This window comes from Semicossyphus pulcher, unplaced genomic scaffold, assembly GCF_022749685.1.
Source record: "Semicossyphus pulcher isolate SPU_LCO1_2020_fin unplaced genomic scaffold, fSemPul1.0.p SCAF_9, whole genome shotgun sequence".
NCBI lineage: Eukaryota > Metazoa > Chordata > Actinopteri > Labriformes > Labridae > Semicossyphus > Semicossyphus pulcher.
The window spans coordinates 28819085-28846443 of NW_027211770.1; the positions used below are offsets into that span (position 1 = coordinate 28819085).

The 27359-nt window shown below is 42.5% G+C and overlaps 1 protein-coding gene across 1 annotated transcript in view; it reads right to left on the reverse strand.

The window, feature by feature from the left end:
• Window positions 1–27359, reverse strand: part of agmo (alkylglycerol monooxygenase) — a 57621-nt gene that overhangs the window by 22337 nt on the left and 7925 nt on the right. The window contains exons 4-10 of the mRNA XM_069656960.1: window positions 13467–13570; window positions 11898–11993; window positions 7887–7953; window positions 7639–7704; window positions 6382–6461; window positions 5873–6007; window positions 3129–3245 (exon numbers count right to left, since the gene is read on the reverse strand). Coding sequence (XP_069513061.1) covers window positions 3129–3245; window positions 5873–6007; window positions 6382–6461; window positions 7639–7704; window positions 7887–7953; window positions 11898–11993; window positions 13467–13570 — 665 coding nt within the window. The remainder of the gene's footprint in view (window positions 1–3128; window positions 3246–5872; window positions 6008–6381; window positions 6462–7638; window positions 7705–7886; window positions 7954–11897; window positions 11994–13466; window positions 13571–27359) is intronic.

A 27359-nucleotide genomic window follows, 5' to 3' on the forward strand; every position in this document is an offset into this window, starting at 1 on the left:
ATATAATTATGCTTTCCGTGAATCAAACGAGGGAAATCTGGCCTCGATCCATCTATCAGAGTGAGTCACTGCAATCTGTCAGAGTGCATTAAAGCTGAATGATCGTTAGAGTTCAGAGGCTACAGGTACAGTTATTTTTAGTAAGCGGGGTAATTAGGGGAGAATTATTTTGGTATCAAAGGTTACGCGAACGTATCTGTGTGTATAACCCGGAGGGCTCGAAACACCAGACGAGCTCGGTCACATGATCTTCTCTGCGTTCGGCTATCTACCCCTCCGGTGCTGAAGAAATCCACCACAAACCCCCCAGTTTTTGTCGTCAGGTGGAGTCGCATTTAGTTGTTTAATAAAATGAAAGGAGGGAAATGTTCTGTGTGTCTCTCATCGTGCTAATTTTTAATGTGACCAAACGTCAAACTGCAGCTGAGGACAGAAGTGAAGTTTAACATCTGGTGGCAGCCGACTGTTATTCTGTTCCCCCCCGAGACGAAGCAGATTAACTCATTATTCAGGACGTTATTGTTTTATGATGAAGTTCATGAAGGCTCGCTGGACAGTTTCCACCGAGTAAATACACCAGTATAACAATTATGATGCACTACAAGTGACCAATAAAATACTTTACTCACAGACTATAGGATTTAGCAAAGACTGGCCATCTTGCAGGGTCACTATCTGAAGATTATTTCGCTTAATTGTTCTGGTGTAAATTTACAAGAAGAGGAAACATGGAGCGGAGACAGAAGCAGCTTTTGGCCACAGCTGCTCCTGTGCGTGCAGTAATTTGAGTTATCCGACGTAAGTGAGGACGTAACGTTAGCTGAGATAGCAAGAGAAGCTAGCAGGCCGCTACAAAGGCATTTTCTTTCTTACTATTACTTCAAATGTACACTAGAGCTAACCAACGCTGCGCCCTGTGTCCTCACAGCAAGTGAGCGTCTACCTATGACGTCACATTCAGTTTAGGCATGTGACAGGTCTCCCTAAAATATTTCACACAGGGGCGGTGCCTTAAGTTCAGCTTGTGTGTTTTCAGATCAGCTAGCAAACCATAATCTAAAGAGTTGTTTATTAACCTAATCTTTGCCTTAACTCTAAGATTAAACCTACAAGAGACCTCACGCCTAAGTGTAACTTTAAACAGAGATGATGTTTTAGTGATTATTGATTTACAAAGATTAACTTAGATTCTAGCTCATTGTACTGTTGGCACGGCTACAACCGTGACTAGACTTCCCTGCAGATTTTCAAATGACCTCTACCTGACTGTTGACTAATTCTCAAACTGACCATCATACTGGAAATTATGAACAACTAAAATGTGCTAAAATATATTGACATTTAGATTATGTCCAAAACCAAAAATATAGTTTTAGTTATAGTTGTTTCAAAGTCATAAAGTTAGCCTGCTAATAGTTAGCGCTGAGACGGCTGACGATCACAGAGCTCGCAGACACATACCGTGTTTTTGGGGAGTCCCGACATGTGACAGCAGCCTTTGTATGTTTAGAAGCTCAGATTCACCTTCATATTTAGCGTCTACCCGGTTTGCTGCTTCCTGTCTGCGATGGAGTAGGCGCATGCATTGTTGTTTGACAAAGTTCACGTCATTTACTTCATCATTTGCATGAGGCAAGATAAAAAAGCTCAAATATTATTAGGAAGGTTTGATGTTATTGGGATGTAAGAAAGATAAAAAGTCGGACTGAAGACGGCTCAGAGTAAATTCACCTTCACACCAAATGTTCGAGACCACCTCAGCGCTTTGCTCAATAAAAACTTATTTTAATCAGACATTGGAAAAATGTCTGCAGTGTGAGTTTATTGAAAAGTTGTTTGGCGTAAAGCTGGAGTAAGGCAGTTCAACGTGATGATTCAAGCACATGATTATAAAGCTTGATTAAAACTAAACATGTGGAGTCATTTTCAGGAATAATTCAGGCAATATTTCAGACGCTTTTTTGGTCCAACCCAAAAAACTATAACTTACACAACAGCAGGTATTAAAGTCCAAATGTTGCAGTGATAAAAACACTAATTGTCGAGTTGTCTTCAGATGACATATTATGATTCGGTCACTTCCCCTCTCGGCCTCTTATAGTAACCGTTCATCAGACCTATAATAAACGCACACGTTGGCCCGCTGATGATGTAATTGAAGAGCAGCTTCACTTGTTAGAAATAACCTTGTTTTCATGGTTCGTATTAACACACGGAACCATAAATTGTGCAGCAGTGTGTCATCAATTGTCAGGCTAAATAAGCGCCTAGCGAACATGTGGGTATAAATACATAACAGTGACATGATTTATCGCCGGGCCGCAGCGCTCACTTTGTTATTTTCCCTCCAAGTCCTGATTGCTGCATCCTGAAGGCTATTTGGGTTGGGAAATGGTTGACTCGACAATTAAGGCGTTTGTGTTCACTGCTGGACCACCAGCTGGTGTTTCATTCGCAGGGAGGGAGGGGAGCCCTCGACCCTGGGCGGGAGGTGTGTGTGTGTGTGTGAGGGGTGGGGGACCACAACTGAGGCAGCACCACGGAGGTAGCCATCACAAAAAGACAGGCCGTTTTATTTGGGAGTTTGAAGGGGCTGGGCGTGACGGCACTCTTTGGCTAACCAAAACTATGTCTGGGGAAAAAAGGCTTCCAAAGATAACTGCTGAGGAGACCTGCTTCTCTTTTTTCTACAGGAGGAGGAGGAAGGGGGTCTCTTGGCATGTAGAGTGGAAAATAATAGACAAAGGTTGTTCTAAAGGGGAATGTCGATCAGTCATTCTGTCATGATGTTAGACAGAGCTGCTCTTTTCCTGCTGGATAAGTAGAGGACTCAGCTCGAGCTCCGTGCAGCCACAACAAACAAACTGTATAATTGGCTGAAATAATGTTGGCAAACAAACACGCAGCACTCAGTCTTAAATTAAGAACCCCGGACCACCTTGTCATACTGTGTATGAGGGATTACAGGAGCCTAAACATAACAGAAACAGTACGCAGTGTGTGACCAGATGTTCACTAGCCTCAATCCTCGTAGAAAAAGGAATGCAAAATGTTCTTCCCTCCTTCTAAAGGACTGTCAGTGTGATTTAAAGCAGATTTACTGTCTTCTTTACGTGATAAATACGTACCGTCTTGTTCTCGAACAGATCATGGTAAGTCCACAGCACCAGCAGGAAATGCATGACCACATAGAGCTGTATCGGCAGCGTCCAGCTCGGCTCATGAGGAACTTCTTTTCCAGTAACCTGCACCAGAAACAAAACATGTTTAATTCAACAGTCTGTTATTTTAGGGAAAGAAATTTCTGGACAAATTCTCACAACTATGACGGCGTATTTGGGTCATTGTAAAAAAGACTATGTAAAAAAAGGAGCCGAGGAGAGTCGTAAATTTCCCAGAAAAAAAGCAGTAAATTTTAGAAGAATTTGAGAAACTTGCGAGAAACACTCAAATAGTGTTTATAGAAGCGTTTAAAGTAGTTTTATTTATGTTTTGTCTATAATGCAGTTTGTTTCCTTCTAGTACCCGTCATGAGTGTGGAGGGTAACTCTCATGTGTGATGGTAACCCCTGGGGCAAACGGGGAGCATAGGAACGTGTGTTTCTGCAGCAGAGGGTCGCTCAGTCTTTCTCCTCTATCAAGTCTGCTTCTTGTGTGCAGAGACAACATGCTAAATATGCCCCGAGCAGGCCTGTGTGAGCAGCAGAGCCAACAGAGAAACAGGTGAATGGAGAGGGTGGGGGTCGTGAACCCCAACCTACTTTTTGGGGGTCACGGCTCAAAAAGGTTCCTATAAACACGATTTTCCTAGTTTTTGTGTCTTGCAAATTTAAGACTTTCTAATCTCAGAAATGTGTTCGTTATTTTCCCAAAAGTTTTGTTTTGGCAAATTTATGACTTCAATGCCGAGGTTTTTTTTCTCCCCCAACTCTGTTTGTTTATTTTGTTCCCTAATGCGCCACCGTACACAACAGACAGCAGGCCTATAACACATGATTTGAGTTTAACTTCCAGTTCAAACAGATTTTACAACGTGGCTGCTTTGTTCACAGCAGTAAATACCTCTACCCTGACTACTAATAAATAACCAGTGTGAGAACAAATGAAGTACGATACTGATTGTGGTATGAGTCTTTTCTTTATGGCTTTAGGCACCATAAACGCCTAAACAGGTGAGCTAAAGAACCCCCATAACAACACTATCTTTCATGTTATGATGTGTTTTATAAATACTGTTAGAGAAAGATGAAACACATTCTGTCCTTATTTTTCAGCCTTTTTCTGAGGTTTGGTCAAGTTTGCTTCCATTCTACCAGTTATCCATCAAGTTACAACGTCCAGTCAACAAATATGGCTGAGCATTTCTTCTTTTAAACTTTAGTGCACTATTGACAGTCTAAAAAATACTGGTTCAAACATGCAGGGTTTCACAAGTCGCATTTCTAAATGTCTTTTGAGACGGGGAGGGGGGGGGCCAGTGATGGCGGGCAGGAAGGGAGGTGGGGGCAATCTGACAGGTAGAGCGACAAGCGGGCGCAATCCCGAAAAATGAGAGTATCAGAGGGGATGCTGTTATGTATTGTTATTTTACTTTAACTTGTCAGAGCTCGCAGAGCTTTAGCCAACATTTGCAATACATCATCAGTCCTTCTGCCTGTGCTATATATTCATAGAAACAGAATTAGGGCAGGAATCAGGGGGGAAATAACAGAAATGACTAAACAAACTAAAAATGTTTTGAATTGCACTTTTAAAAAGAAAGATGTCGTAATTTCACTCATAAAGTCGTGTAGCAACATGTTCGAACCTCCTACGATGACCTCTCTGACTCCTTTCTATCTCTGTTGAGTTTATTCTCTTTATAGAAATGAGACTATTCTTTTATTTTAGTCTCCTTCAGTCGGAATTTTAAAACTGGTGAAAGTTAGTTTGTTGTTTTCCATCCACAGAGTCCTGCAGGATTTACTGGGTGTAGCGGTTTCCCCATAACACAGAGGAACATATGAGTCCTTCTGTAAGAATTCCCTGAGTCATGACCTGTTTCTGTGCTTCGTATTAATAAGTAATCAGGCCTCGGGGCTTTATGTTGCTTCCTTTTTGGGAATGAGGCACAAAAACCCTGGCCAATCAGAGACGCCTGTCTCTCAATGAGGGGGTTTCCCAGGATTCCGAGGAACCAAAGCACCACATGTGGGTTCCCCCCTCATCCAGGATTCCGAGGAACCAAAGCACCACATGTGGGTTCCCCCCTCATCATATCCCATCTTCAAGCAGCCCTGTAGGTGTTCCAGCAGGCCGCTCTGCTTCTTCTCAAAAAGCTTAAATCTCCTCCTTCACATCCCTCTCTTCCCTTTCTGCTCCTCACCGGCAGATATCTGCACGGTCTTTCAAGATATTCTGTTTAAACTCCAGCTTGGGCCAAGTTTAGAATCGCCCCGCTGCGTTTAAGGGTCCAATTTAATTGTAAAGTCAGAGGGGAGTTTGTGTGAAGCACGAGGGAACTAAATATGTGACACCATCAGCGTTATTTCAAAGCTAACCGCCGGGGCACTCAAGTGGAGCCTGTTTCTTTCTGCACACACACACACACACACACACACACACACAGACATATGCACTTTACACTTAACTGCATGCGGTTTTAATCCCGCAGACTGCTTTTAAAGACGGTGAAAATGAACTTATTGTGTTCCCTCTACAAAGCTTTTATTTGATGTGGCAGTTCCTTGTAAAACTTGAAGAAAATGTGAATCCTTCAATAAGGAATGCTGTGAGTCATTTAGACATGGGGTTTGCGTGCATCACAATGACGGATAATGAAGTCTGAGGGCATCATTGTGAGAATGTGGGTGTGTTGTTATTTGTAACTGACCACAGGATTGTCAACATGGTCCCCCAGACGACCTTTACCGGGGCTCCAACTCGGACCTTTGAGGAATGTTGACACTTTGTCGCTGATGGTCTTGTAGGTTTTGGACTTGCCCAACAAATAGAAATAGTAGTGCAACTGAAAGAGAGAGAAATAAATATAAATCAAACGGCACATTTAACAAATCAGAGTTCACTAAGCCATAGCTGCGTTAACTAATCCAGAGGAGAAATGTTTCGGCTTTCATTGGGCAGGACATCGCTCACGCTGCCAGCAGTGAAGGCAGCAAAAATAATCACAACATCCACCTCCTGGAGTTTCACTTCACTGGCCTCCTCCACCTCAGCCGGGCAGTTTGTTTACAGTGGAGTAATAATGTTTGGGTTACAATATGGCCGCTCAGCCAGCGGGGGAAACATGAGCTCACGCCTCATCTGCTGAAGGTGTTTGTACTCAGACAGACGGAGGAGAGATCTGTGGAAGCCGCTCCACTGATGGAAGATCACACTCACCTGAATGTAGAGGATTTCAAAGGTGTTGATCGGGAACACCAGGCCGTAAATCACTTTGTCTTTCTCCTCAGCAAACGTACCTGAGGAGGACATCTACAGTTACTGTTTGTGAAGAAGAAGAAGAAGGAGAATGATGAGAAGAAGAAGAGGAGGAAGGAGGAGGAGGAGTAAAAGAAGAAGAGGAAGGAGAAAGTGGAGGAGAAGAAGAAGAGGAAGAAGGAGGAGGAGGAGGAGAATAAGAAGAGGAAGAAGGAGGAGGAGGAGAAGAAGTAGGAGAAGAAGAAGAAGGAGGAAGAGGAGAAGAAGTAGGAGAAGAAGAAGGAGGAGGAGGAGAAGAAGTAGGAGAAGAAGAAGGAGGAGGAGGAGTAGAAGAAGTAGGAGAAGAAGAAGAAGGAGGAGGAGTAGAAGAAGGAGGAGAAGAAGAAGAAGAAGTAGGAGAAGAAGAAGGAGGAGAAGAAGAAGAAGAAGTAGGAGAAGAAGAAGAAGAAGTAGGAGAAGAAGAAGGAGGAGAAGAAGAAGAAGAAGAAGTAGGAGAAGAAGAAGGAGGAGGAGAAGAAGTAGGAGAAGAAGAAGGAGGAGGAGAAGAAGTAGGAGAAGAAGAAGAAGAAGTAGGAGAAGAAGAAGGAGGAGGAGAAGAAGTAGGAGAAGAAGAAGAAGGAGGAGGAGTAGAAGAAGGAGGAGAAGAAGAAGAAGAAGTAGGAGAAGAAGAAGGAGGAGAAGAAGAAGAAGAAGTAGGAGAAGAAGAAGGAGGAGAAGAAGAAGTAGGAGAAGAAGAAGAAGAAGTAGGAGAAGAAGAAGGAGGAGGAGAAGAAGTAGAAGAAGGAGGAGGATGAGGAGGAGTAGGAGAAGAAGAGGAAGGAGAAGAAAAAGAAAGAGGAGGAGTAGAAGAAGAAGAAGAAGGAGAAGGAGGAGGAGGCGGAGGAGGAGAAAAAGAAGGAGCAGGAGGAGGAGGAAAAGAAGAAGAAGAAGGAGGACAAGGAGGAATCGTAGAAGAGGAAGGAGGAAGAGGAGTAGAAGAAGATGGAGAAGGAGGAGGAGGAGTAGAAGAAGGAGAAGGAGCAGTAGAAGAAGAAGGAGAAGGAGGAGGAGGAGCCAATTTTGGTATTGATTCGGTCGACACAAACTCACTGATCTATGAAATGCAGAGGACAAAGTCAGATACTGAAACTCACACTGATCTCACAGACAGCCGTATTAACAGAGACTAAATGATGCCTTGAAAAGAAAAGCAGGAATAGAAGCAAACATTTTTCTTACCGAACAATCGGTCCCATATGATCAGAATTCCTCCGTAGTTCTTGTCAATGCAGTAATGGTTCCTCCCTGTTGAGAGAATGTTTTGTCAGATAAAAATATTTAATCGCTTATGATGCAGACAGAAATATATGTATCTCTGAACCTGCAGAAAACTGACAGGACAATATTAAACATGACCACAATCACAAATGAGCATACAACATCTCATCTTTTTCTGGGCATGTTGATGCACCATCTGTGTGTCTCACCGTGATGAACTCTGTGATGTTTTGGGGTGTTGAAGACCCACTCCAGAGGTCCGAGGTCTTTGATCAGCTGAAACACAGTAAAATATATTTCAAATTTGGAATGAAAGAAGTTAATTTCATCATATTTTGATGTTTAAATGCAGAGATATCTGGGGTGAATAATGGACATCTTTGCCTGATGGAAAAGATACAAGTTCCTGACAGTCGGAACATAAATATATTAACTTCATTTCATGGAAATCTACCCATGACTGAATTTTCAGTATGTTTTGACGAAGGGAACATTTTGAGACTGGCCAAACAGTCATGTTCATTCATCAGGATTCATCTTAAAGGCAGCACAAATGTCGGCACAGACTTGCATCTCCCAAAGTTATTTAAGTGTTTCAGGCTTGACCAAAGTGGTTGACCAACCAATGAACAGACCAGCAGGAAGACAATGAAATCCTTAAAGCCCAAGATGCTGTTTTTAAACTGCTTTATCTGAATCAACAACAATCCAAAACCCAAACCCAAAGAAAAACAGACAAGAAAAAGCAGCACAGAAAAATGTTGATAGAGGCGGAAAAACGTGTCAGTTAATAGACTTTTCATTTCAGCTAAAGACAACAGACTTGAGCAGGAGAAGAAGCCTACGTGACTCTAAGCGTAATCAACTGGAATTGGTTGAAGTTCTTGAAGTCGTTTCACCTCTCAAGCGAAAGGCTTCTTCAGTTCTGAACTGACTGGTGGACGGAGATAGAAATATAAGCCTCTGTGAGTCATCAGTATGCTAATAGATGTGTAATCAGGGGTGAGTCGTTAAACTGAGCTGTTGACCGAGTATCTAGTAGTGTTGACGTCACCCACTGGGCGCCAGAGGGTAGCCTCACCCTAAAGCACACCCTGCTTTATCGTCCATCTAGTTTAAATAGAACCATGTTTTTAATGTTAGTCGAAGAGAACATCAAACTAGTGACTGAAGCCATAAACTCTTCAGGAAAATGTTACTGAGGTAATAATTCAGCTGAGAAGTCGGCTCATTATGACATCAATGTGATGCGACTTCTTTCTGCAGCCAGCAGAGGCGCCCCTGCTGGCCATCAGAAGGAATGCAGGTTTAAAAGACTTCTGCATTGGCTTCATGTCGACTTCCTTTATACAGTCGTTGCTCCAGACCACTCTGGATCAGACTTGGACTGACCAGCCTTCTGACTGGACATAAAACCAGAAGATTATCACTTATAACTGTTGGAGAGATGCATTATGGGAGGTGACACGTGAAAAGGCTGTATCTATGACATTCATACAACCCCTAATCCTTTATACTCTTATTTGTTTTCCTGATTATGGAGCTAAAACGTGTTAAATCAAGAACAGTATTTAAAGCCTGTTAGCGACCAGTCGGGATGAGGAGAAAGGGCCAAGAGTAGAGATGTCAATGGTAACAGTTAAACCCATTAACACACATACATGAAGAAATACATTATGAGTACATTTTGTGCATAAAAGGATCAAACACGAATCACTTTCTCCTCTTCGATATCAAACAGATCCATCAGTGAGTCTATAAAGGCTGCAGAGGTCACACAGCACATTTCGCACAGCCGCTCTCAGATATTTGATGTTTCACATTAATACGACCGACCTCTCAGTCTGGAGAAATGTGCACGGCTGGTCAGATTTTCTCAGTGATTCATTATTTCCATGTAATGGCCGTGTCTGGCAGCCGAGCGTGAGAGTTTCACCGTGAATGAAAGGGGTCTCCACCACTTCACTGCGAGGCTCCGGGGCTGCAGCGGCGCAACGAATAGAGTGCCAATAAATTACATGACATCAAAAAAAGGCCCATAAAGGAGGCATAAATTACATCCCCTCAGAAAATTGTGACTATTACGACTGTTTTCACTAATAGTCCACTAAAAGATGGAAGGCGTCTCAAATCCATTCATTCCCTCTGAAGATTGTAAAAGTGATACTCCCAGTCGCTTTAAAGGCACAGAGTGGTCATGCTTCTGTTTGGAATATTTCATAAAATCTCATTAGTTTTTATTGAACGCAGGTTCCACTGAAGCACTGCGTCTACAAAGGCTCCACTGAGCAGACGGAGTATTATTGGCACAGGGAGAATGATAACTTTACAGGCTTTTATTCAGACAGATTAGCTTCTTAACTGTGTGCAGCAACAACGAATAGAAGGCTGCACAGTCCCTCCAGGATTTCGCAGGTATTTACTGTTATTGTTGCCGCCAAAAATGCCTGATTAGACTCTATGATTTTTAAAAAGTTGCAATGCCAATTGCAATGAGGCTTTTTTTTCAGTCTAACACTTTACACATCCTCTGTGAGCGACTGGCACAGTGCTATCCATATGTGGAGTATCTACACATTATTAATTACATTTACGCTGTTCTACTCTTTATTTCGTGGACGGCTTACAGTTTTCTGCACAGAAACATGGATAAATGATCACAAGAAGAAGAGTATTAGTTTTATTATTATGGAATCAGTGTACAGAGTGTCCTTAAAGTCGAGCTGAAAGGTCATTTCGAGAGTATCTAGCTTCCGTATCGTGGCGTATTTCCGAGTGAAACAGGACGTACAGGCGGGACATATCATTAAAGGGATTTGATTTGATCGCTGAGAAGTGGGCGTAGACAGACGTTCTCCACAGCGCAGTAGCTAGCTAACTGACCGAGCGTTCTTGGTGCTCTGCGGCTAAATGTTACAGATTGATTGGTTGAAATTGGTTGGTGCTAACTTACGTAAGCACGCGTGAAATTTAGTTTTACCAGAAGAAAAAATGATCAGATTTGTATATAAGAATACGAAGAAATTGATTTTCTGTATTGTTTTTGGCCTTTATTGTCAAATAGATGCACAATATTACCGGGGATGTGATCTAAAAGGATTAAAATGACATTTTTCATTTCACCTCAAATTTAAAGAAACTGTAGTTTGAGGCTGCATTAGGTAGCTCAAGAAAGTGGGACTATGATGCCAGAGTTTCGTTAGAACAGCGCAAAAAACAAAAGTGCGTCTCTAGCATGCAGCGTTCCAAACATATTGGAGATACAGAACAAGATGCCCTTCGTTGTGTACAACATTGCACTTTAGGGGATCAATATTTTGAATATCACAGAAGCAGGTTTGGTGACATAAATGACTTCATGCGTGCAGGGAAATAGGAATTTCCAGAAAAGTTGCGGCAACTGGCCAAAATTGCAAGGTCGAGAAAAAGTTGCAGCAAGTGCATTCGCAGGAACACAACTTCCTGGAAGGATGGACTACATGTACAAACAGCTACATGTGCTATATATTGTCTGATTATACAATATATATCTACCTATTTAATAACTGAATTATACTGTACAGAGTTCATCATTTTCATGTTCTTTCCCTGAATTAACTGCTGGGTTAAATTAAACAACTACAACTGGAAAATATTTTCATTATCTTTTAGATTTTAGTAAAAAAAAATCTGCCTGTAAAGTAATGAAACAAGCTCGTGTCATAAAGAGTCACTGTAACCAGAAGCATTGTAACTGAGATGGTGAGATACACTGTAGTAGTAGAAGTGAACTTCCTCCAACGTGGGATCAATAAAGTTTATTTTTATCTTTACCTTTAAGGAAAGAAATATTGATACCCTCTCTCACTGATTCTAGATCAAAAAGGAATATTATTGGGGGTTTGTCCTGGATGTCTAACTTTCTCTGTATCACACTGACAGGTAACTTAAAAACACCTGGTTATCACAGAACTTTCCCTCACAATGATCAACTATTCTCCAGGAAAACAACGGATGTGAATCTGATCTTCAGTGTACGTGGGACTGTAACACAAACATCCTGTTAACCTTTAACTGGATCTCAACATGTGGGTAAAAAGTCTGTCACTGAAATAAGACGTGTTGGGCGATGACGGATGAAAATCATTGTTAGGAGACATGTTGCTGCAACAGTCAGGTAGTCAAATGTTTAAACGTGTAATATACATTTTATATATGCAGAGTCTGTGTTTAATGTTTACCTCAGTGTGGATCCAGAACTGGTAGAGAAGGTTTAACTGTATGTGAACAGCAAAGATGGAGGGAGGGGCGACCAGAGCCAAGGGCATGTAGAAAATCTGAGGAGGAGAGAAGAGAGAAATGAAGACAGTACACATCTGAAAAACCTCCTGCAATATATTCACACATACCTCATCCAGCCAATCCTCCATTATATACCACTTATCCTTATACATCAGGTGGCCTGAGCCTATCCCTGGACTGATCACCAGTCAGCCACAGGGCTGACACATAGAGACAGACAACCTTCCAGGCTCACACTCACACCTACGGGCAATTTAGAGTCAGCCTAACGAGCATGTCTTTGGACTGTGGGAGGAAGTCGGAGTACCCGAAGGGAACCCACACATGCACGGGGAGAACGTGCAAACTCCACACAGAAAGGCCCACTACGTCTGAACCAGGACTCGAACCAGGAACCTTTTAGCTGTGAGGCGACAGCGCTAACCACTGCACCACCGTGCAGCTCCCACATACCTCACATCCAAGGATTTTATGTGCAACAGACTAAACGTTTCCATTCCTAAAAATCTTATCTTTGATATATAACTTTTTAATTGTCTTAATGAAATAAGTAAAGTAGCAGCTTGACGTGTTGCAGTTTATTTGCCAAACAATCACACGTCCTGCTATGTGGCTACTGCACATGTGCACAAAGGATTTATCGTGCAATGCGCGTAGAATATGCCACACGTTTTATCTTGGCTTCATCGGAGGAAGTCTCTGGATTGTTTTTAATATAACAATCTATGAATTAGTTTATAAAAGGAAAACATAAATATATACATGCTAAAAAATATGTTGCTCAGGGTGCAAATTTTTCAAATTAGAAATGATCAGAAGATCTAATACAAACAAGATGAGGAAGTTCTCATCCAACAATAGTAGTTTTAAAGAATACATTTAAAGGATAACGGTATTTTCTATTGCTAACAAATCCCAGAGATTTTCAGTTTCCTTAATACGTTTCATTGTAAGACACAAGTAAAGAGAAACACTGACAGTTGCAGAAGCAATCAAGCATGGGCATTATTGGTTCAAGCAGTCAAGTTCAAGATACAAATCTATCCTACAATTTGTGGGGTCTACAGTAATACACACACAATACACACCTAGGTTTACCTGGGCGATCTAAGTTTGCCTCAAAACCACAGATTCTTTCCTGAATATTTGGTAATCTTATCATTGATTGGAAAACTGCTCCATTGCCAGGTTTTCCAGACACGTGTAACCCTTTCTCAGAAAGACAAATATGGCAGTGGATCTTCTAGCAAACATTACTCAAGCGGGAGTAAACTGTGTGTTTAACTGCCAATTTGGCCGACTGCTGAGGATCACACGGATGTGCGACTGAATGGATGTGAGTTTACAAGGTTTTTGGACGTCAATGGAGCTTAAAGGCAAAGAGGAATAAGACACATCATTCGACAGAGACAATACTTGTTGCATAGATGGGAAATGCATGAATTATCTCATTAATAAATGGGAAATGTTGAGAAAAATCAGCAGCCTTATCCTGCTTAATATCTTACCCATGAAGTGAACTGCTGCGTGAGGGACTGTCTGAGCGCGGTGGTGAGGTTGTAGTACTCTGAACTGTGATGAACCTGGTGAGCCGCCCAGATGAAGGACACCTCTGCAGAGAACGAGACAAACACACATAAAGATCCAACTAAGAGTCCAAAATCTCATGCGAGGTTATCGGTCTCTCCACCTGCTCATTAATGTGTGACAGAGCTCACAGCAGCCGTGTAACTTTCATAGATTCACACGCGGGCCTTGAACCCTCACACACACACACAGCTGTCTTTACATCAAGTGATTTATCTCAGAAATCAACCCTGCTCCTTCCCCAGATAAGAAACGAGATACTTTCATCCCCAGAAGGAGTCATTTCAGCCTCGCTCCTGGCCGGCCGTGATGAAAAGTTGAGCCTTCAGTGTAGCCGGCCCTTCAGTTCGGAGGGGGGGCGGGTGGGTTTAAAGCTATTATGACGGCCGGGGTATTCGGCTGCAGCTGGTTAGCGTCCAGTCGATGTCCCAGTGCTCCAGTTTACATTCCTCTGCTGTGTTGTGATACTTGCTACATTAATATCAGTGTTACACTTCATTTTTACATCCAAAGGGAACATGCTTGTTAAGTTTCACTGGATCGCCGGGCCGCTTTCCGGACCACCCCGTCTGGTCTGTGCTTTTTGGCACCTCCCCCGTCCACTTTGGCTTCAGCAGCCGTACAACAGAGAACAGTAACCTTCAAATATTGCTGAACCACAGAGCCCCATATAGACTATGTATAGTTTAATGTATTTGTCATAATAAAAAGGAGACCGAGTTATTAAATGAGGTTTAAGTTTTATGAGGCAGCCTTGATGTGTGATGGGACGTGAGATTAAGGGATCAATTATATATATTATATAACACATTAACTCGAGTAAAAGAAGACATAATGGGTGAATTCATGTGGTCACATTTGGGTGGTTTAAAGGCTAACATGTCCGGGTTAGAATCAGACATGTAGGTATGAGAGTGTGAGTCTCTGCACACAAACACACACAACTTTATATTAAGTAAGATGACGATGCATTTTTTTAAGTTACACCAGACTGGTGATCAGTCCAGGTGTAACCCCGCCTCTCGCCCAATGATAGCTGGGATAGGCTCCAGCCCCTCCGCAACCCTGAACAAGATAAGCGGTATAGATGATAAATAACAAACTCAATGTGCTTTACACAAATAAAAGAGACATTCAAGGGAAGACAAAACAAATAGAAGATTGAAATATTAAATAAAGTTAAAATACTGAATAAGTACTGCAGCTGTTTAGGAAGTCCGGTTAGAAGACCATTACAGTAATAAGCCCTACTGGAGATAAAAGCATGGACGAGCCTCTCTTGGTGCTTTTGGGGCCCAAACCTGCTGATTCTGGCGATACTTTTGTAGGTGATGGACAAGATTTTGTTCACGGGAGCGACTAGTTTCCGCTTGTCGTCCGTTTTAAGTCCAAGTAACGTTTAGCAGTCACATCTGAGCAGGCTTTGGCTGCATTTAGGAAAACAGACCATATGGAGAGCAAAAGAGGCAGCTCTATTGGACATGATGTTATCATGGAATCCATCTGACATCAACTCATGACAATTCAGCACTTTATTCATCTTTTAAAAATGTCCCTGCAGCTGTACGCAGACAATCAAGTTGCTAATTAGACTGTAAACAATCACCAGCTCACAGATTAGAAAGTCTTGGCCCAAATATCTGTAATCTGAAATTCCATTGGTCTTGTAACTTCCTGGAGTCTTGGCTGGTTTGCCTGGAACTGCTCCAAGCCAAGAGAAAGTTCAGCACACAAGCCTTTTGAAGAGCGAATGTTTGTTTTTGTACTGAATTCACAAACAAGAAATAGCATGTTACTATGTGAGCGTTAGAAGCGCTCGTGGGCTGATTTTGTAACCTTTAGACAGAGCCAAGCCCAAGCTAAGCTAACGTGATGTGAGAGTGTTCAGAATGTTCTCATCTAACATCTGACTCTCTGCCACATAATGAGTTAGTATATATTTCAAATTCTCAACCGATTTGAAACTGTGAAAACCGCCAAAATTTAAGAGTTTCCAAGCCCAAATATTTAGCGTCTTCCCAGCGTCTGTTGATACCTGATTGCTCCTTTAAATTTGAGAAAATCACTCCACTCTCTCACTCACTCATCTCCATCTGCTGTTCTCTCCCTGTCTGGTAAACTTGCTGCACCTGAACAAACAAGGCTAAGAGCCAAAGGTGTTTGCAGTTTGAGCAGAGGATCCCCACAATCTGTCCTGACACGTTTCTAATCAGTGAAGCTAAAGGGGGAATCCCTTAATCTATTTGGGGAAACCCCTCAGAGCTCTGAAAAACCGTTACTGCTTCCAAAAAACACTCCACACCTTGGTGATTTAACAGTGTTATTGCTGAGTTTCAGCAGGTGCGAGAGAGTAATTGTCACAGGGAGTGTTTTTGGAAGTGTCACATACAGTGCTAAATGGCGTATTTTGGATGGAGCCAAAATGGAAGGGATGTTATTTCAAACTGTATTTGCCCTCTCAAGACAAATGACGGTATGTCTGCAGACAAGGCATGAGTGTGAGAGGAGAGAGAAGAAAAATGACTTACTGCATCTACGGCAGTCAAAAACAAAAATTATGACCCTCCTTCCGCTCTGAGCCACAGGGGTATCAGAGATGTACTGTCCCGCTAAGAGACATATTGAGAGGATAATCCAGCCTTTGTTTGATTCCAGCAGCCCTGAGTCTTTTCCCTTCTTTCTCCTCACTGGAATCATGCTTGGCAGGGTCCAGGACTAAGGGCGGCTAAGATTGATGCTAGTTGTCATTGATAGGAAGTAGGAACGGCTAGGCTTCACTGCAAGCCCATGTCCTCATCTCTGGACTCGGCGGGACACTGCATAGTTTGGCAAGGCCTATTCAGGAGGGAAGCCCCGTTAATGGTGAGAACCAATGCCACAGAGCCCACGTTCCCAGGAAGAGCGGAGGAACGCTGAGGACGGCACTTCCATCTGGCCCCCAGCGAGCCTCAAATCTCGCTTTCTCAGGGATAACAAGGATGAGTGCGCGCTAATCAGGTGAGGGACAGTTATTATAATTTTATTAGACAGTTCTCACAATAAAAATGGAGTATTAGTCATTTTTTTCCAATGCTAAAAACAACATTTACGATATGTTTACTTTAGAAGGAGCTCGAGTGGCTGTGTGAATTATGATTTTTGTTTGGCAGCAACAAAGGTGGAAGTAGGACGATATTGTTTTGGCAACACAAACACTTTTATAGACAAAGTTGGGTTAACAAAGCATGGAAATTTCACACAGGGGATATCTATTTATATTCATTTTCTTACCCACAGTTAATAGTTTGTGCCTAAACTAAACCAAATCCTAACCCTTGTTGTGGAAGGTTAGAAAAACAGTCTTTTACGATTGTTTGGTTAACTACAGGCCCGTTTAAAGTTCATTAAGGAGGAAATGCTACTTACAAAAGGGCTTCACATTCATCTTTCATTCATTAAAAGATATAAAAACATGGCTTCTGTCAACAGCTTACCCACTTTCTATATCAGTGTCTCAGGAATACATAAGCTAAGTGTACGTATTCATAGCAACAGAAGCCTACTAGCTAAAGGTGCTACTAGCTAAAAGTTAAGCTAACTTCCAAGTATATTAATTTCCTTTCTGCAGCTAACTAGCCTGTTTCACTTTACTTAGCCTACTGTATTCAGCCTGACATATAGTGTTCATGTAAGTTATGTCTAATAGGAAGCTGGTAAGTTTTGTTTGCCCAAATTAATCAATAGCAAGTGGTATGCTAAGACTGTCTTGCTATCAATATTTTCATTCAAAGAGGAGCTGCTGCTGCTGATAGAGCTGGTGAGGAGAAGTAGCATATGCCTAAAAACATTAATAAAAGTAATTTCTGTTAGCTTACTTACTACATCATATAAAGCCACTCAAATTTCTATTTTTCATGGATGTAGCTAGCTAGGTAGTGAGCTAGTTACCTAGCTAGTTACCTTTGTTAGCTATGCTAGGCACACAACACCACTACTTTCTGAAACACTGTACAAAACAGAAATGTGGGTGGTGGTTCAGCATCGTTTACGGCATTAAGAAAGTATTTTTTATAAATGTAACACCTATTAACCCTTATCAGAAAGTATCTAGAGTTACAGGGACACAGTTTCCTGACAGAGACATTCTCAGAAGTCTTTGAGCACCAAAAAACGATTCAGATACCCATTGATTGATGGTGGAGGCAGATATCTCAAAAGCTGGACAAATCAGGGAATAATCCGGCTAAACTTGCAGTAGGTAGCTGTGGTATAAGGATGATAATACATCCTTAAGTGTCCTGATATAGCCTATTTCATATTGCCATGTATGTCTCCTGCAGTACTACACCATGTGCAACTAAAATAAGCTTATTCACCACCTTGATTCACCATGCTGTGAGAAGAGGTCTAGCCGCAGCATGGTGATGTAATCTAACAATTTCTGTTACAGTTGAATTATATCATGACACATAATCAGAGCCTATAAGTCATAATCAGTCATGTTATGTGACTGAGTTGGACTTTAACAGGGACTGTTTACGCGCAGCTCAAGCCCTGTCAGAAACAGTGCTTACATAACCAGAGTCATATAAACGTACGAACCAAAGTCCTTCTGAGATCCATAAATTGAATCCAGTAAGAGCCAGCTGTTAGGGCCAATACTTATCAAACTCTTTCTTGATAATGCCGCTACAAAAAGAAAGTATGACATGTCCGAAAGAAAAATAATCAGCATACTCGACTCTCTCGAAGCACAAAAACGTTGAAATGCTTAAACAGCTCCATCAATCAGCTGCCTGATCATCACCCTCAGCGACAAATTCCTGGCACGAGCAATCGAGCGCAGCCCTCTGAGTGGTGGGCTGACCTGTCAATCACAGGGGTAATGGCGTGTGAACAGCCCTCCAGTGTTTGGATTGGAGGGCTCTTGGATGGGGTGCCAACCCAAACAGCCGAGCAGTGGACTCGGCGGGACGGTGGGCCAACTCCCGTCTGCCGCTGCCATACTTCATGCTGTCCACACGGCTCAGGCACACACACTAAACTAAACACACTCCCCTCAGTCAGGCCCACTTACAGCTCTCACAAACACCAGTTAAAACTTTGTATAGAAAGTGAAGGGTGATGGAAAATGGCTTTTTCTTTCATATTTAATCATGCATACGTTTTAATCGATCATATTCAAACTCTCACTCAATGTAAACTGATTACACAAAGGATTAAAGATGGTAGATTCATGTATTTGATTGTAAATGGTAAATGTAGGGCTACACAATTAACCGAATATTAATCCTGATCACGATTTTGGCTTCCAACGATTAAATATTTGATTGTCAGTGATATTGACGTTTAAAATGCTCCGCCCGTAGAAAACTGGAATCAAGCTGCTCCTAAACTAACAGCCACTCCCCTAGGGGGCGATGGAGAGTTTGGGCTTCACTTTTGGGGGAGCTGGCATGTCCTGTCATGTGGTCATGTGTGCCTACTTTGCAGTGGAAGAGTGGAAGAGTAAACAACAGAGACTGGTGTTTCTGTTCAACGAGTGGCCACGTTAACTGGCGACTTTCAGCCGAATGTGGTCCGTGGTTGCCGTGGTTACAGCAGCTGTTGAAAACGGGAAGAGAATGCTTAGCTGTCCTCGTGAATGCCTCTTTGTTTGTTTTTTATTAGTATCTCAAAATATACTTCTTTGAAGTGTTGCTTGTGCGAACGTGTAGGCTGCTAACGTACAGAGTTATTTCCCTATCTTTATTCAAGAGCACGTTTTTTTTCATTTTGAGAGCATGACTTATCAGATTTTGTAATAATTGCTTTTACACTCAAATAGCCCCTGTTTGTGCTCAGATTCTTCTGCTCACAATGTATGTTCGCACTTAAATATATTGTTGCTTGCACAAATTTCCTGCGCTCAACCATTCAACCGTTCTCCTCTCACTCAGGCCACTTCTGTGCGCTTCTGAAGCATCCACTTTTTTCTCTTGCGCTTGGATTTGTTCCCGGTTGGTGCTCGCTGGGGAAGTCGTAGGCTACTCTCCTCCAACACACCAACCGGCTACTATGTTTTCATACTAATGCTCAGTCAAGTTTTGAACGCTGCTGGCTTTCACGCTAAAACAGGAAGAGAGCAAGTCACTCGTTAAACCGAAACACCGGTCCCCCACAACGGCTCGTCATCGGGAGGTATTTCAGGTTCAGTGATGTTAAGCAAGAAAACATATTATCACACTGTGGAGAGGAGTGTTGCATATCAGTGCTGTGGTCCGGTGGAAAATACGAGATGCAGGCCAAGTCTTCAATATAATAAGTTGTTGAAATACATTTCCGAGGACTTTAGATATAGTTTAGATAATTTTGGGAAAACTGGGAACTTCCTGATTAAAAAAACATATGATAACTGGGAAAACTACAGACACCAAGGTTGCAAATCAAATTGTATTCAGCACCACCACATCACCATCCCTGAACTTCACGCTTCTCCCGTCCAACGACTGGAGTTTTGTCGTCTGCAGCGTCAGCAGTGAAAATCTCCTCGTCTGTCAACACTTTGACAAAGGGAAGTCTCTCCGTGCAGCGAGAGGAGCGCAGGAGGGCAGCAGACAGCCGGACTGTGGCCTCTGCTGAGCTCAGCGACCCTCCATATGATCATAACACACCGTCCTTTTCTACACTCTGTTTAAATACTGTACATACAGGCCCTGTGGACATTATCCCTCTGTGATGTCTAGCTTCAATCTCTCTCCCTCTAAGCAGACATCCCGTCTCTCTTTCATCGCACACTCAGCAGACAGAGTGAGAGCACAGTGACCTGTAGATCACTGTTGATGTTATCTCTGCCTCCCATGAGGCCTTTCACTCGCTCTCTCGTGCTGCCGTTAGCGAGACCCCCACATCCTGACCAAACCACACCGACACAACCGGCAAACCAAGAGGGGGCCCGGATTCTTCTGTCGGCCCCGCAACCTGCACCGGGCCAGGAACTCGCCGTCACTGTGAAGATTTATGGAGCCTGGGGGCAGGTTAATCCCCCTCACACACACACACACACACACACACACACATACACACACCCTCCACCCTGCCACACAGCCAGGAGGAGCTCCTCTTTATACAATAACATCCACACTGGCTGCGTCTCCTCGGGGACGCAGGACAGCGGAGGAGAGGTGGAGGAGTGCTGAGCACATCTGTTTGTCTTAACAACTGCTGCCGTTTGCAAGAAGCAAGAAGTAAGAGTGTGGACACAGCATCAGAGATACAGGAGAGGAAGTACGGAGGTCAACATCCACAATATGTGAAAGGTGTATATAGTGTATATATTTATTAATATTATTGTATTTTATTGTCTTTTTGTCTTCCCTTTTTTTTATCCATCACTTGTTTTACCCTGTGCTTTACTTTGATCTGTTGTAACAAGTACATTTCCCCCAATAGGGGATCAATAAAGTTTATCTTATCTTATCTTATCAGAGAGAGGGGCGGGGCTGAGACGATTCTCAGTTGAGGAAAACAAGGCTATTCTTTTGTGGATGTATCTTTTTTCTGCCCCATTTTTATAACTGTTGTGTTTTAAACGCGGTCACCTGAAACAAACAAAGAAGAAGAAATTAGTCTTCTGGTGACGTAATAAATTAAATACTAAGAAACACGAGAAGTTCACATGTTAAATTTAATCGAAAAAACTAAAATTTTTCAACCAAAAACATCATCAAACTGTTTTTCAACCGACCCAGATTCCTGCCTGTTACCCTCAAAAACTAGCTGCTGATTGGTTTACATCAACACATATCAATCCCTCCCTATTCTGTTTCAACAGGAAGTACATCCCATTAAGGAAGTGATAATACCACATTAAGGGGCCATTAAAGGCACAATGAGAAGTATTTTCCTGAATACAAAAATAATCCCTCTCAGTCATAACTGATAACCCTCTAGCAGAGACTCTGCATGTGTTTTCTTTTCTTTGCTTTGTTTGGGATGTGACACAAACATTAGGGGCGGCTGTGGCTCAGGGGTAGAGTCGGTCGTCTTTCAGTCGGAAGGTCGGAGGTTCGATCCCCAGCTCCAGGCTACATGTCGAAGTGTCCTTGTGTAAGACACTGAACCCAAATTGCTCCCGGTGACAAACGGGTATGAATGTGATGACTGATTGAGAACTCAGTTGGGCACTTCAGGTAGTAGCCTCTGCCATCAGTGTATGAATGGGTGTGTGAATGGATAAATGTGATATGTAGTGTAAAAACAGCTTTGAGTGGTCGCAAGACTAGAAAAAGTGCTATATAACTACAGTTTTTTTACCAATTTACCATGACAGCTCCCTGAAAGTGAAGCCAAACCCTCTCTATCGCCCCCTGCTGACTGGCTGCAGTATAGGTCATAAAGCCCGCCTCCTCCATGTTAACAGATGGGACATGAGTCAAACTATAAACTCAAAATACACGTCAAATACATTTTTCCCAAACACAGTTTCTGTCATTATAGTTAGTTCTTATCACACTGATTTATGTCCAAGTGTTCGTTTTCCTGACAAGTTTACTTTTAATTAGTTATTTGATGCTATAAAAAGCGGGTGTGACCTCATGATTGACAGCTCTGCTCTGTTGACAAATCAGGCTCCTGCAGCGCTCCGTTCCGTTCCCGAGTAGCAGAGTAGAGGAGGAATGGCGAGAGGAGACGTAAGTAACACTAACACAACAGTCATTGAACTTTACATTACTGTGAATATCTGCGTCAGACCAACACAAGAAGCTGAGGGCACCAACACGTCAAGGACACAAGTTAAATATGTGTTTTGGGTAGAGGAAGGGACGGGACGTCAATATCACGGCTCTACCAGCTGATCTCTACTGCACACACTCAAAACTCGCAATACGGCAGCGCTCGCTTCCAGGAGGGCACTTTGGCTTCACTTTTGTGCAATGAGAGGAGGTGGAGACCTTTCGTGCATCTTTAAATACAGTCATTGGTATAAAAACGTAGCAACTAGATGCCAGCTCTCTGCACGCATGCAAGAGGAAGCTACTGCTGTCAACTTTAAATGTTGTGTTCACAAACCGCAACAGATAAATCCCACTCTTTCTGCGTTAAAGCCATCCTCTGACATGTCTGTAAGTTATAAGTATAACAGTCAGTGTGGTGAGACGAATGCAGCGTCATCCATTACCTCACATATAATCAGCGTACGGACAGCTGACTGGCTGATGAGTGGCCTCGGCCTGGATATAGCTGCTGCCTGAGAGCAGAGCTGCTATTAGTGGCGTTAGCGATACGAGGTTAGAACAAACAGAATCAACAGGCCTGTCAACAACATGGCCGCGTCCGAACCGAGGCATCCCAAAGCTCACGCTGAACCAGCTGCTTTCAGGCGGGTCTGAACAAATATAGTCTGACTGTGAAGAGGACCAGACGAAATGTCGGGTAGAGCGGGATGTGTTTTTGATTCCTGTCAGTCACCACGTCATCGAACCTTTGCGGGGAATTTGATGGCTGTTAATACATAAACCAGTGGTTAAATGTGTGGCAAAGGTTTTGTTATTTCAGGGGGAAGAGGAGGTTTAACTTTCAGTGACCTTGCTCCTCCAAACATCAGAGATCTTCTTTCGTTTTATGTTCAGATTTCTTTTAAATGTTCCTGTTGTGCCCCAAAAAGCACCGGCGAGTTCCTCTTATTTTGACAAGCTCTCTGGATATTCTTAAAAGGAAATTTAAAGCCTTTTAACTTCTTAATCTGGCCGTTAATTTGGAGTTTTTATCTTTGTTTTTAAAAAAGATTTATCCCTGGTGTTTATTTTTTTCTTTTTTAAATTTTATATATTGATTTCTAATATTTTATTGTTGTATTTTAATTAGTTTTGCAAAATGTGATCTCAAATTCTGTGCTCATTTTCTGTCTGTTTGTTTTCTGTGTAAAGCACATTGACCTGTAAGGTTGTCAACATTTTCGGTACCACAATACTTGACGATACCACGTGTGTCAAAACGGTACAATCTCTATATTAATATTACTTTTACGTTTGATAGTACAGAAAAGTTTTGAAAAAAAACCACATCTACAATCAGTTTTCAACCCAAATCTGATGCAAGTGAGAGAGAGAGACTCCTGTGGTTGAGCGACATAGACAAGAAGCAAAGAGAGTGAGCTCCGTTCATGACAACAAAGTGGTGAAACGGAAAAATAAGACGTAATTTCTGATACAACAAACGAACACGCCTACACCTCCGTACAACCCAGCAGGAAGGTAAAGCGTTGTTCATCTGCAGCTGAAGTCATGCTTCATCCTGCAGACTGTGTGTGTCTGTCTCAACGACTGTACATATAGATGGACGATGCGTCTCCATCTGCTCCTATTGTACAGAGCAGATAGCCCCCGTGATAGGCGCTGCCATTTTGCGATTGTGACGTCATTTGGAGCCGGAGTCTGCGCAGTAGAGATCGGCGGGTGAGGCGGCTGTAGCCACTTCCGCTAACCAAAACACACACTTAACTTACTGAAAAAACAGCAAGGATCCCGCACGCCGGCGTGTTTAACAGCAGAACAGCTTCTTGTGTTGGTCTGAGGTTAACGTTCACAGGTATGGAAACTTCAATGACTGTAGTGTTTGTTTTGGTTACATCTCCTCTCGCCGTTCGTCCTCCACTCGGCTAATCCGGAACTGATTGGCTGCAGGAGCCGAATTTGTCAACAGAGCTGTCAATCATTATTTTTACAGCATCAAATAACTCATTAAAAATAAACTTTTGATGAACACTTGGACATAAATCAGCATGATAAGAACTAACTATAATGACAGAAACCATTTATTTGACTATTTTGATTCTATAGTTTGTCCATCTGTTAACATGGAGGAGGCGGGCTTTATGACCTATACTGCAGCCAGTCAGCAGGGGGCGCTCGAAATGTTTTGGCTTCACTTTTCGGAGCTGTCATGTCGTCCATGTTTTTATACAGTCGATGGTCTGTCTGCTCCACCCTCCGTCACACCTGGAGCTCTCATATAGCAACGAGTTACGTTAGCATCTGTTACAGACGGACAGAGACCAGCACCTGGTCTCTATGTTGTCATTTAGTCCTGACCTGCTGATCACCACTGCACAAATACAGATAAAGGGCAGCTTCTCTGCAGATACAGACACGACTAAACACCACTTATGTTTATAATGATTGAGAGGGGAGGCTTTTTTTTTTATATGGGTCTAAACAATAACTAATAATATTAAAATCCTACTCATTATGCCTTTCATAAGCTACAGTAAACAGTATGTCAAATTAGAGTTGGCTTTGTGTTCAGTGAGTTTTTCTGTACAGCACTGTGTGCAGGAAAAACATTAAAAACTAGAAGATTACCCAACTTTTGGAACTTAAGAGCTCTTTTTTTGTTACCGTGGTATCAAAATAGTTATCGAGCAATGATTTATGTCTCTAAAAGCATGATAAAACAATATGAGGAAAAACTTGAGTAAAAACAGAACTCACTAAAGGTACAGTACAACATTTCTGGGACATGCACCAATGATAAGAGTCCAGGCAAACACCAACATGGAGGGTTTACATAAATGACAAAGGTCATTCAAATATTTGAAATTCCAGATTAACCTCGGCTGCAGCCGCATCTGGAGGATGTTCATGTACATTCAGACCCGATGCCAAGCAAAAGGTCACTGAAACTGTCGAGTCACAGCCGCTATTTACTCACATTTCTGCCAATGGAGAGTCGTGATCTTCATCCAGCAGACAGAGGCGGCTCACTTTTCGTTAAACTTTACTATCTCCATGATTGCAGCGTCTGGCAAGAGCCAAGTCACGTGGCCTCCTCGGCAAAGATGGCATCAGCACAGCACAGAGGCGGCCTTTTAAAGGACTTTCCACTTAATTATATTTGAGCTTTTCTTTCATGTGGGAGTCATACGAGGGAAACTATGAACAAAAAGGGCCATAAAAGTGGTCAAACTGGAGTGATACTTTACACTGAGGCTAATAAGAGCTTGTATTTCCAGCAGACGATGTCACTGCTGCCTCTTTCTGCAGATTTCTGTTGCAATATTTCCCTTATTATGCAATATTAGGATTTATAGCTCATATGTCTTGATAGAATAGGATTACAGAGGCTGTGTTCCCGCTGTTTTGAGGCAGGATTGTAAAACTGTTCCAAGATATGAGCGCAATAAAATAAGACAGGCGCTCCTAAAGCGGCGTTACATGATGATTTGACACTCATTAAAGTGCTGAAAAATACTTTCTACCCGCATCCTACATCTGTCTCATTCCTCAGTGCTTCATTACAGGCAGCTTTCATCCCACACACTGGAATATTTCGGTTGAACCTCGCTGTGGAAAGAGCCGGAGGTCAGAGTCTGGTTGACCGAAGTGACCTCGGCTGACCGGAGTGAGGGGTGAGGACCGTGCCGGCCCTGCGCTGCGGTCGGCGAAAGCCGCCTCACGTTGGTAACAAACGGGAAAGCTTATATCCTGCGGGCAAACAGCACCAGACAATTATCCACAATGTTCCATAATAACAACCCCTACAGGCTGGAAAAGGAGGAAATGAAAGTGAATGGAAAGTTTTTTGAGACTTAAAGATGATTGTGCAGTCCAAAAATAAAAGGATTCAGACCAAGCGAACGGAGCGGAAACGTGATACTGAAGACGTCATTCCTCTGCATCGTCAGACAATGAGGGCAACGACGGGAACACACACTTCATTAAAACCTCGCTGAATGTTACTCAGCAGACACATCACCACTGTACCTCCAATAATAAGGTCACACAAAAGGATCACCAGTCATCAAAACATCAATGTGTGCTGCTTAAACAGGAATGTGGAGCTTTGGTCACAAGATTATTCATCCTGAAACCGACCGTTAAATTGGTATTTTTCAAATCACACACAACAGAAACTAAAACCACAAAAGTTTTTCCCAACTGAGGTATCAGTTTGGTTTTATTCTGTCATAAAACAACTTGCAAATCAGATTTTTTCCCATGCCAAAAACACATAAAAGAAAGGCAAAGAGAGTCGTAGAATATAAATCATGAAACGAATTAAATAAAATCGACAAAAACAAAATGTTTAGCTGTTACGTTTCTATTTGCACAGAGCATCTTCCTTGTTTTGGACTTATGACAGACAAAACAAGTTGTTCGAAGACGTCTCATTGGACTTTTAGAAACTGGGATTTCTATTTAACTCTGTTTCTGATGTTATATCGACCACATGTTTATCCATGAATCAAGAAAATATGCAGAAAAATCTCAGGTGAAGAGAGACAGGTAACGTAGGGAGGAGAGAGTGGGGGACAACATGCAGCAAATGATCGGCAGACTGAGAGTCGAACCCGCATTCAGTGCAATGAGGACCGCAGCCTCCGTATGCGGGACACCCACCGTGTCAACCGACCCAAACCAGCGCCCTGACAGAAGTTTCTGACTGCTCTTTTCCTATTGATCAAAAACAGGGAATCATCTCTAATCATTTAGTCTACCTCTTAAATTTATGTGACTTAAATCGCTGTGACCGCTTCGGCATATTTGGCTTTACATGAACAGACCGCGATCTCTTTATTCTTTCACAAAAGCCAGGTCTCCTCGTTAAACGGTAAACTGCTGCAGCATAATGCTTCCAAATCCAATTAGATGCCTTTCCTCAACCCGAGGAGTCACTGTGTTCTCTAGAGAGCGCACAAACACACCGACACCACCATGACAATAATAGTGTGGTAGAGTGGTGATAGAGAGTAAAAACACCCTCCACTACTATCCTGAGGGAATGTCCTCAGTCACCTCAGAATCGTGTTCTTGAGCCAAAGCACACAACAAACACAGATTGTGTTTGGCCAGGTT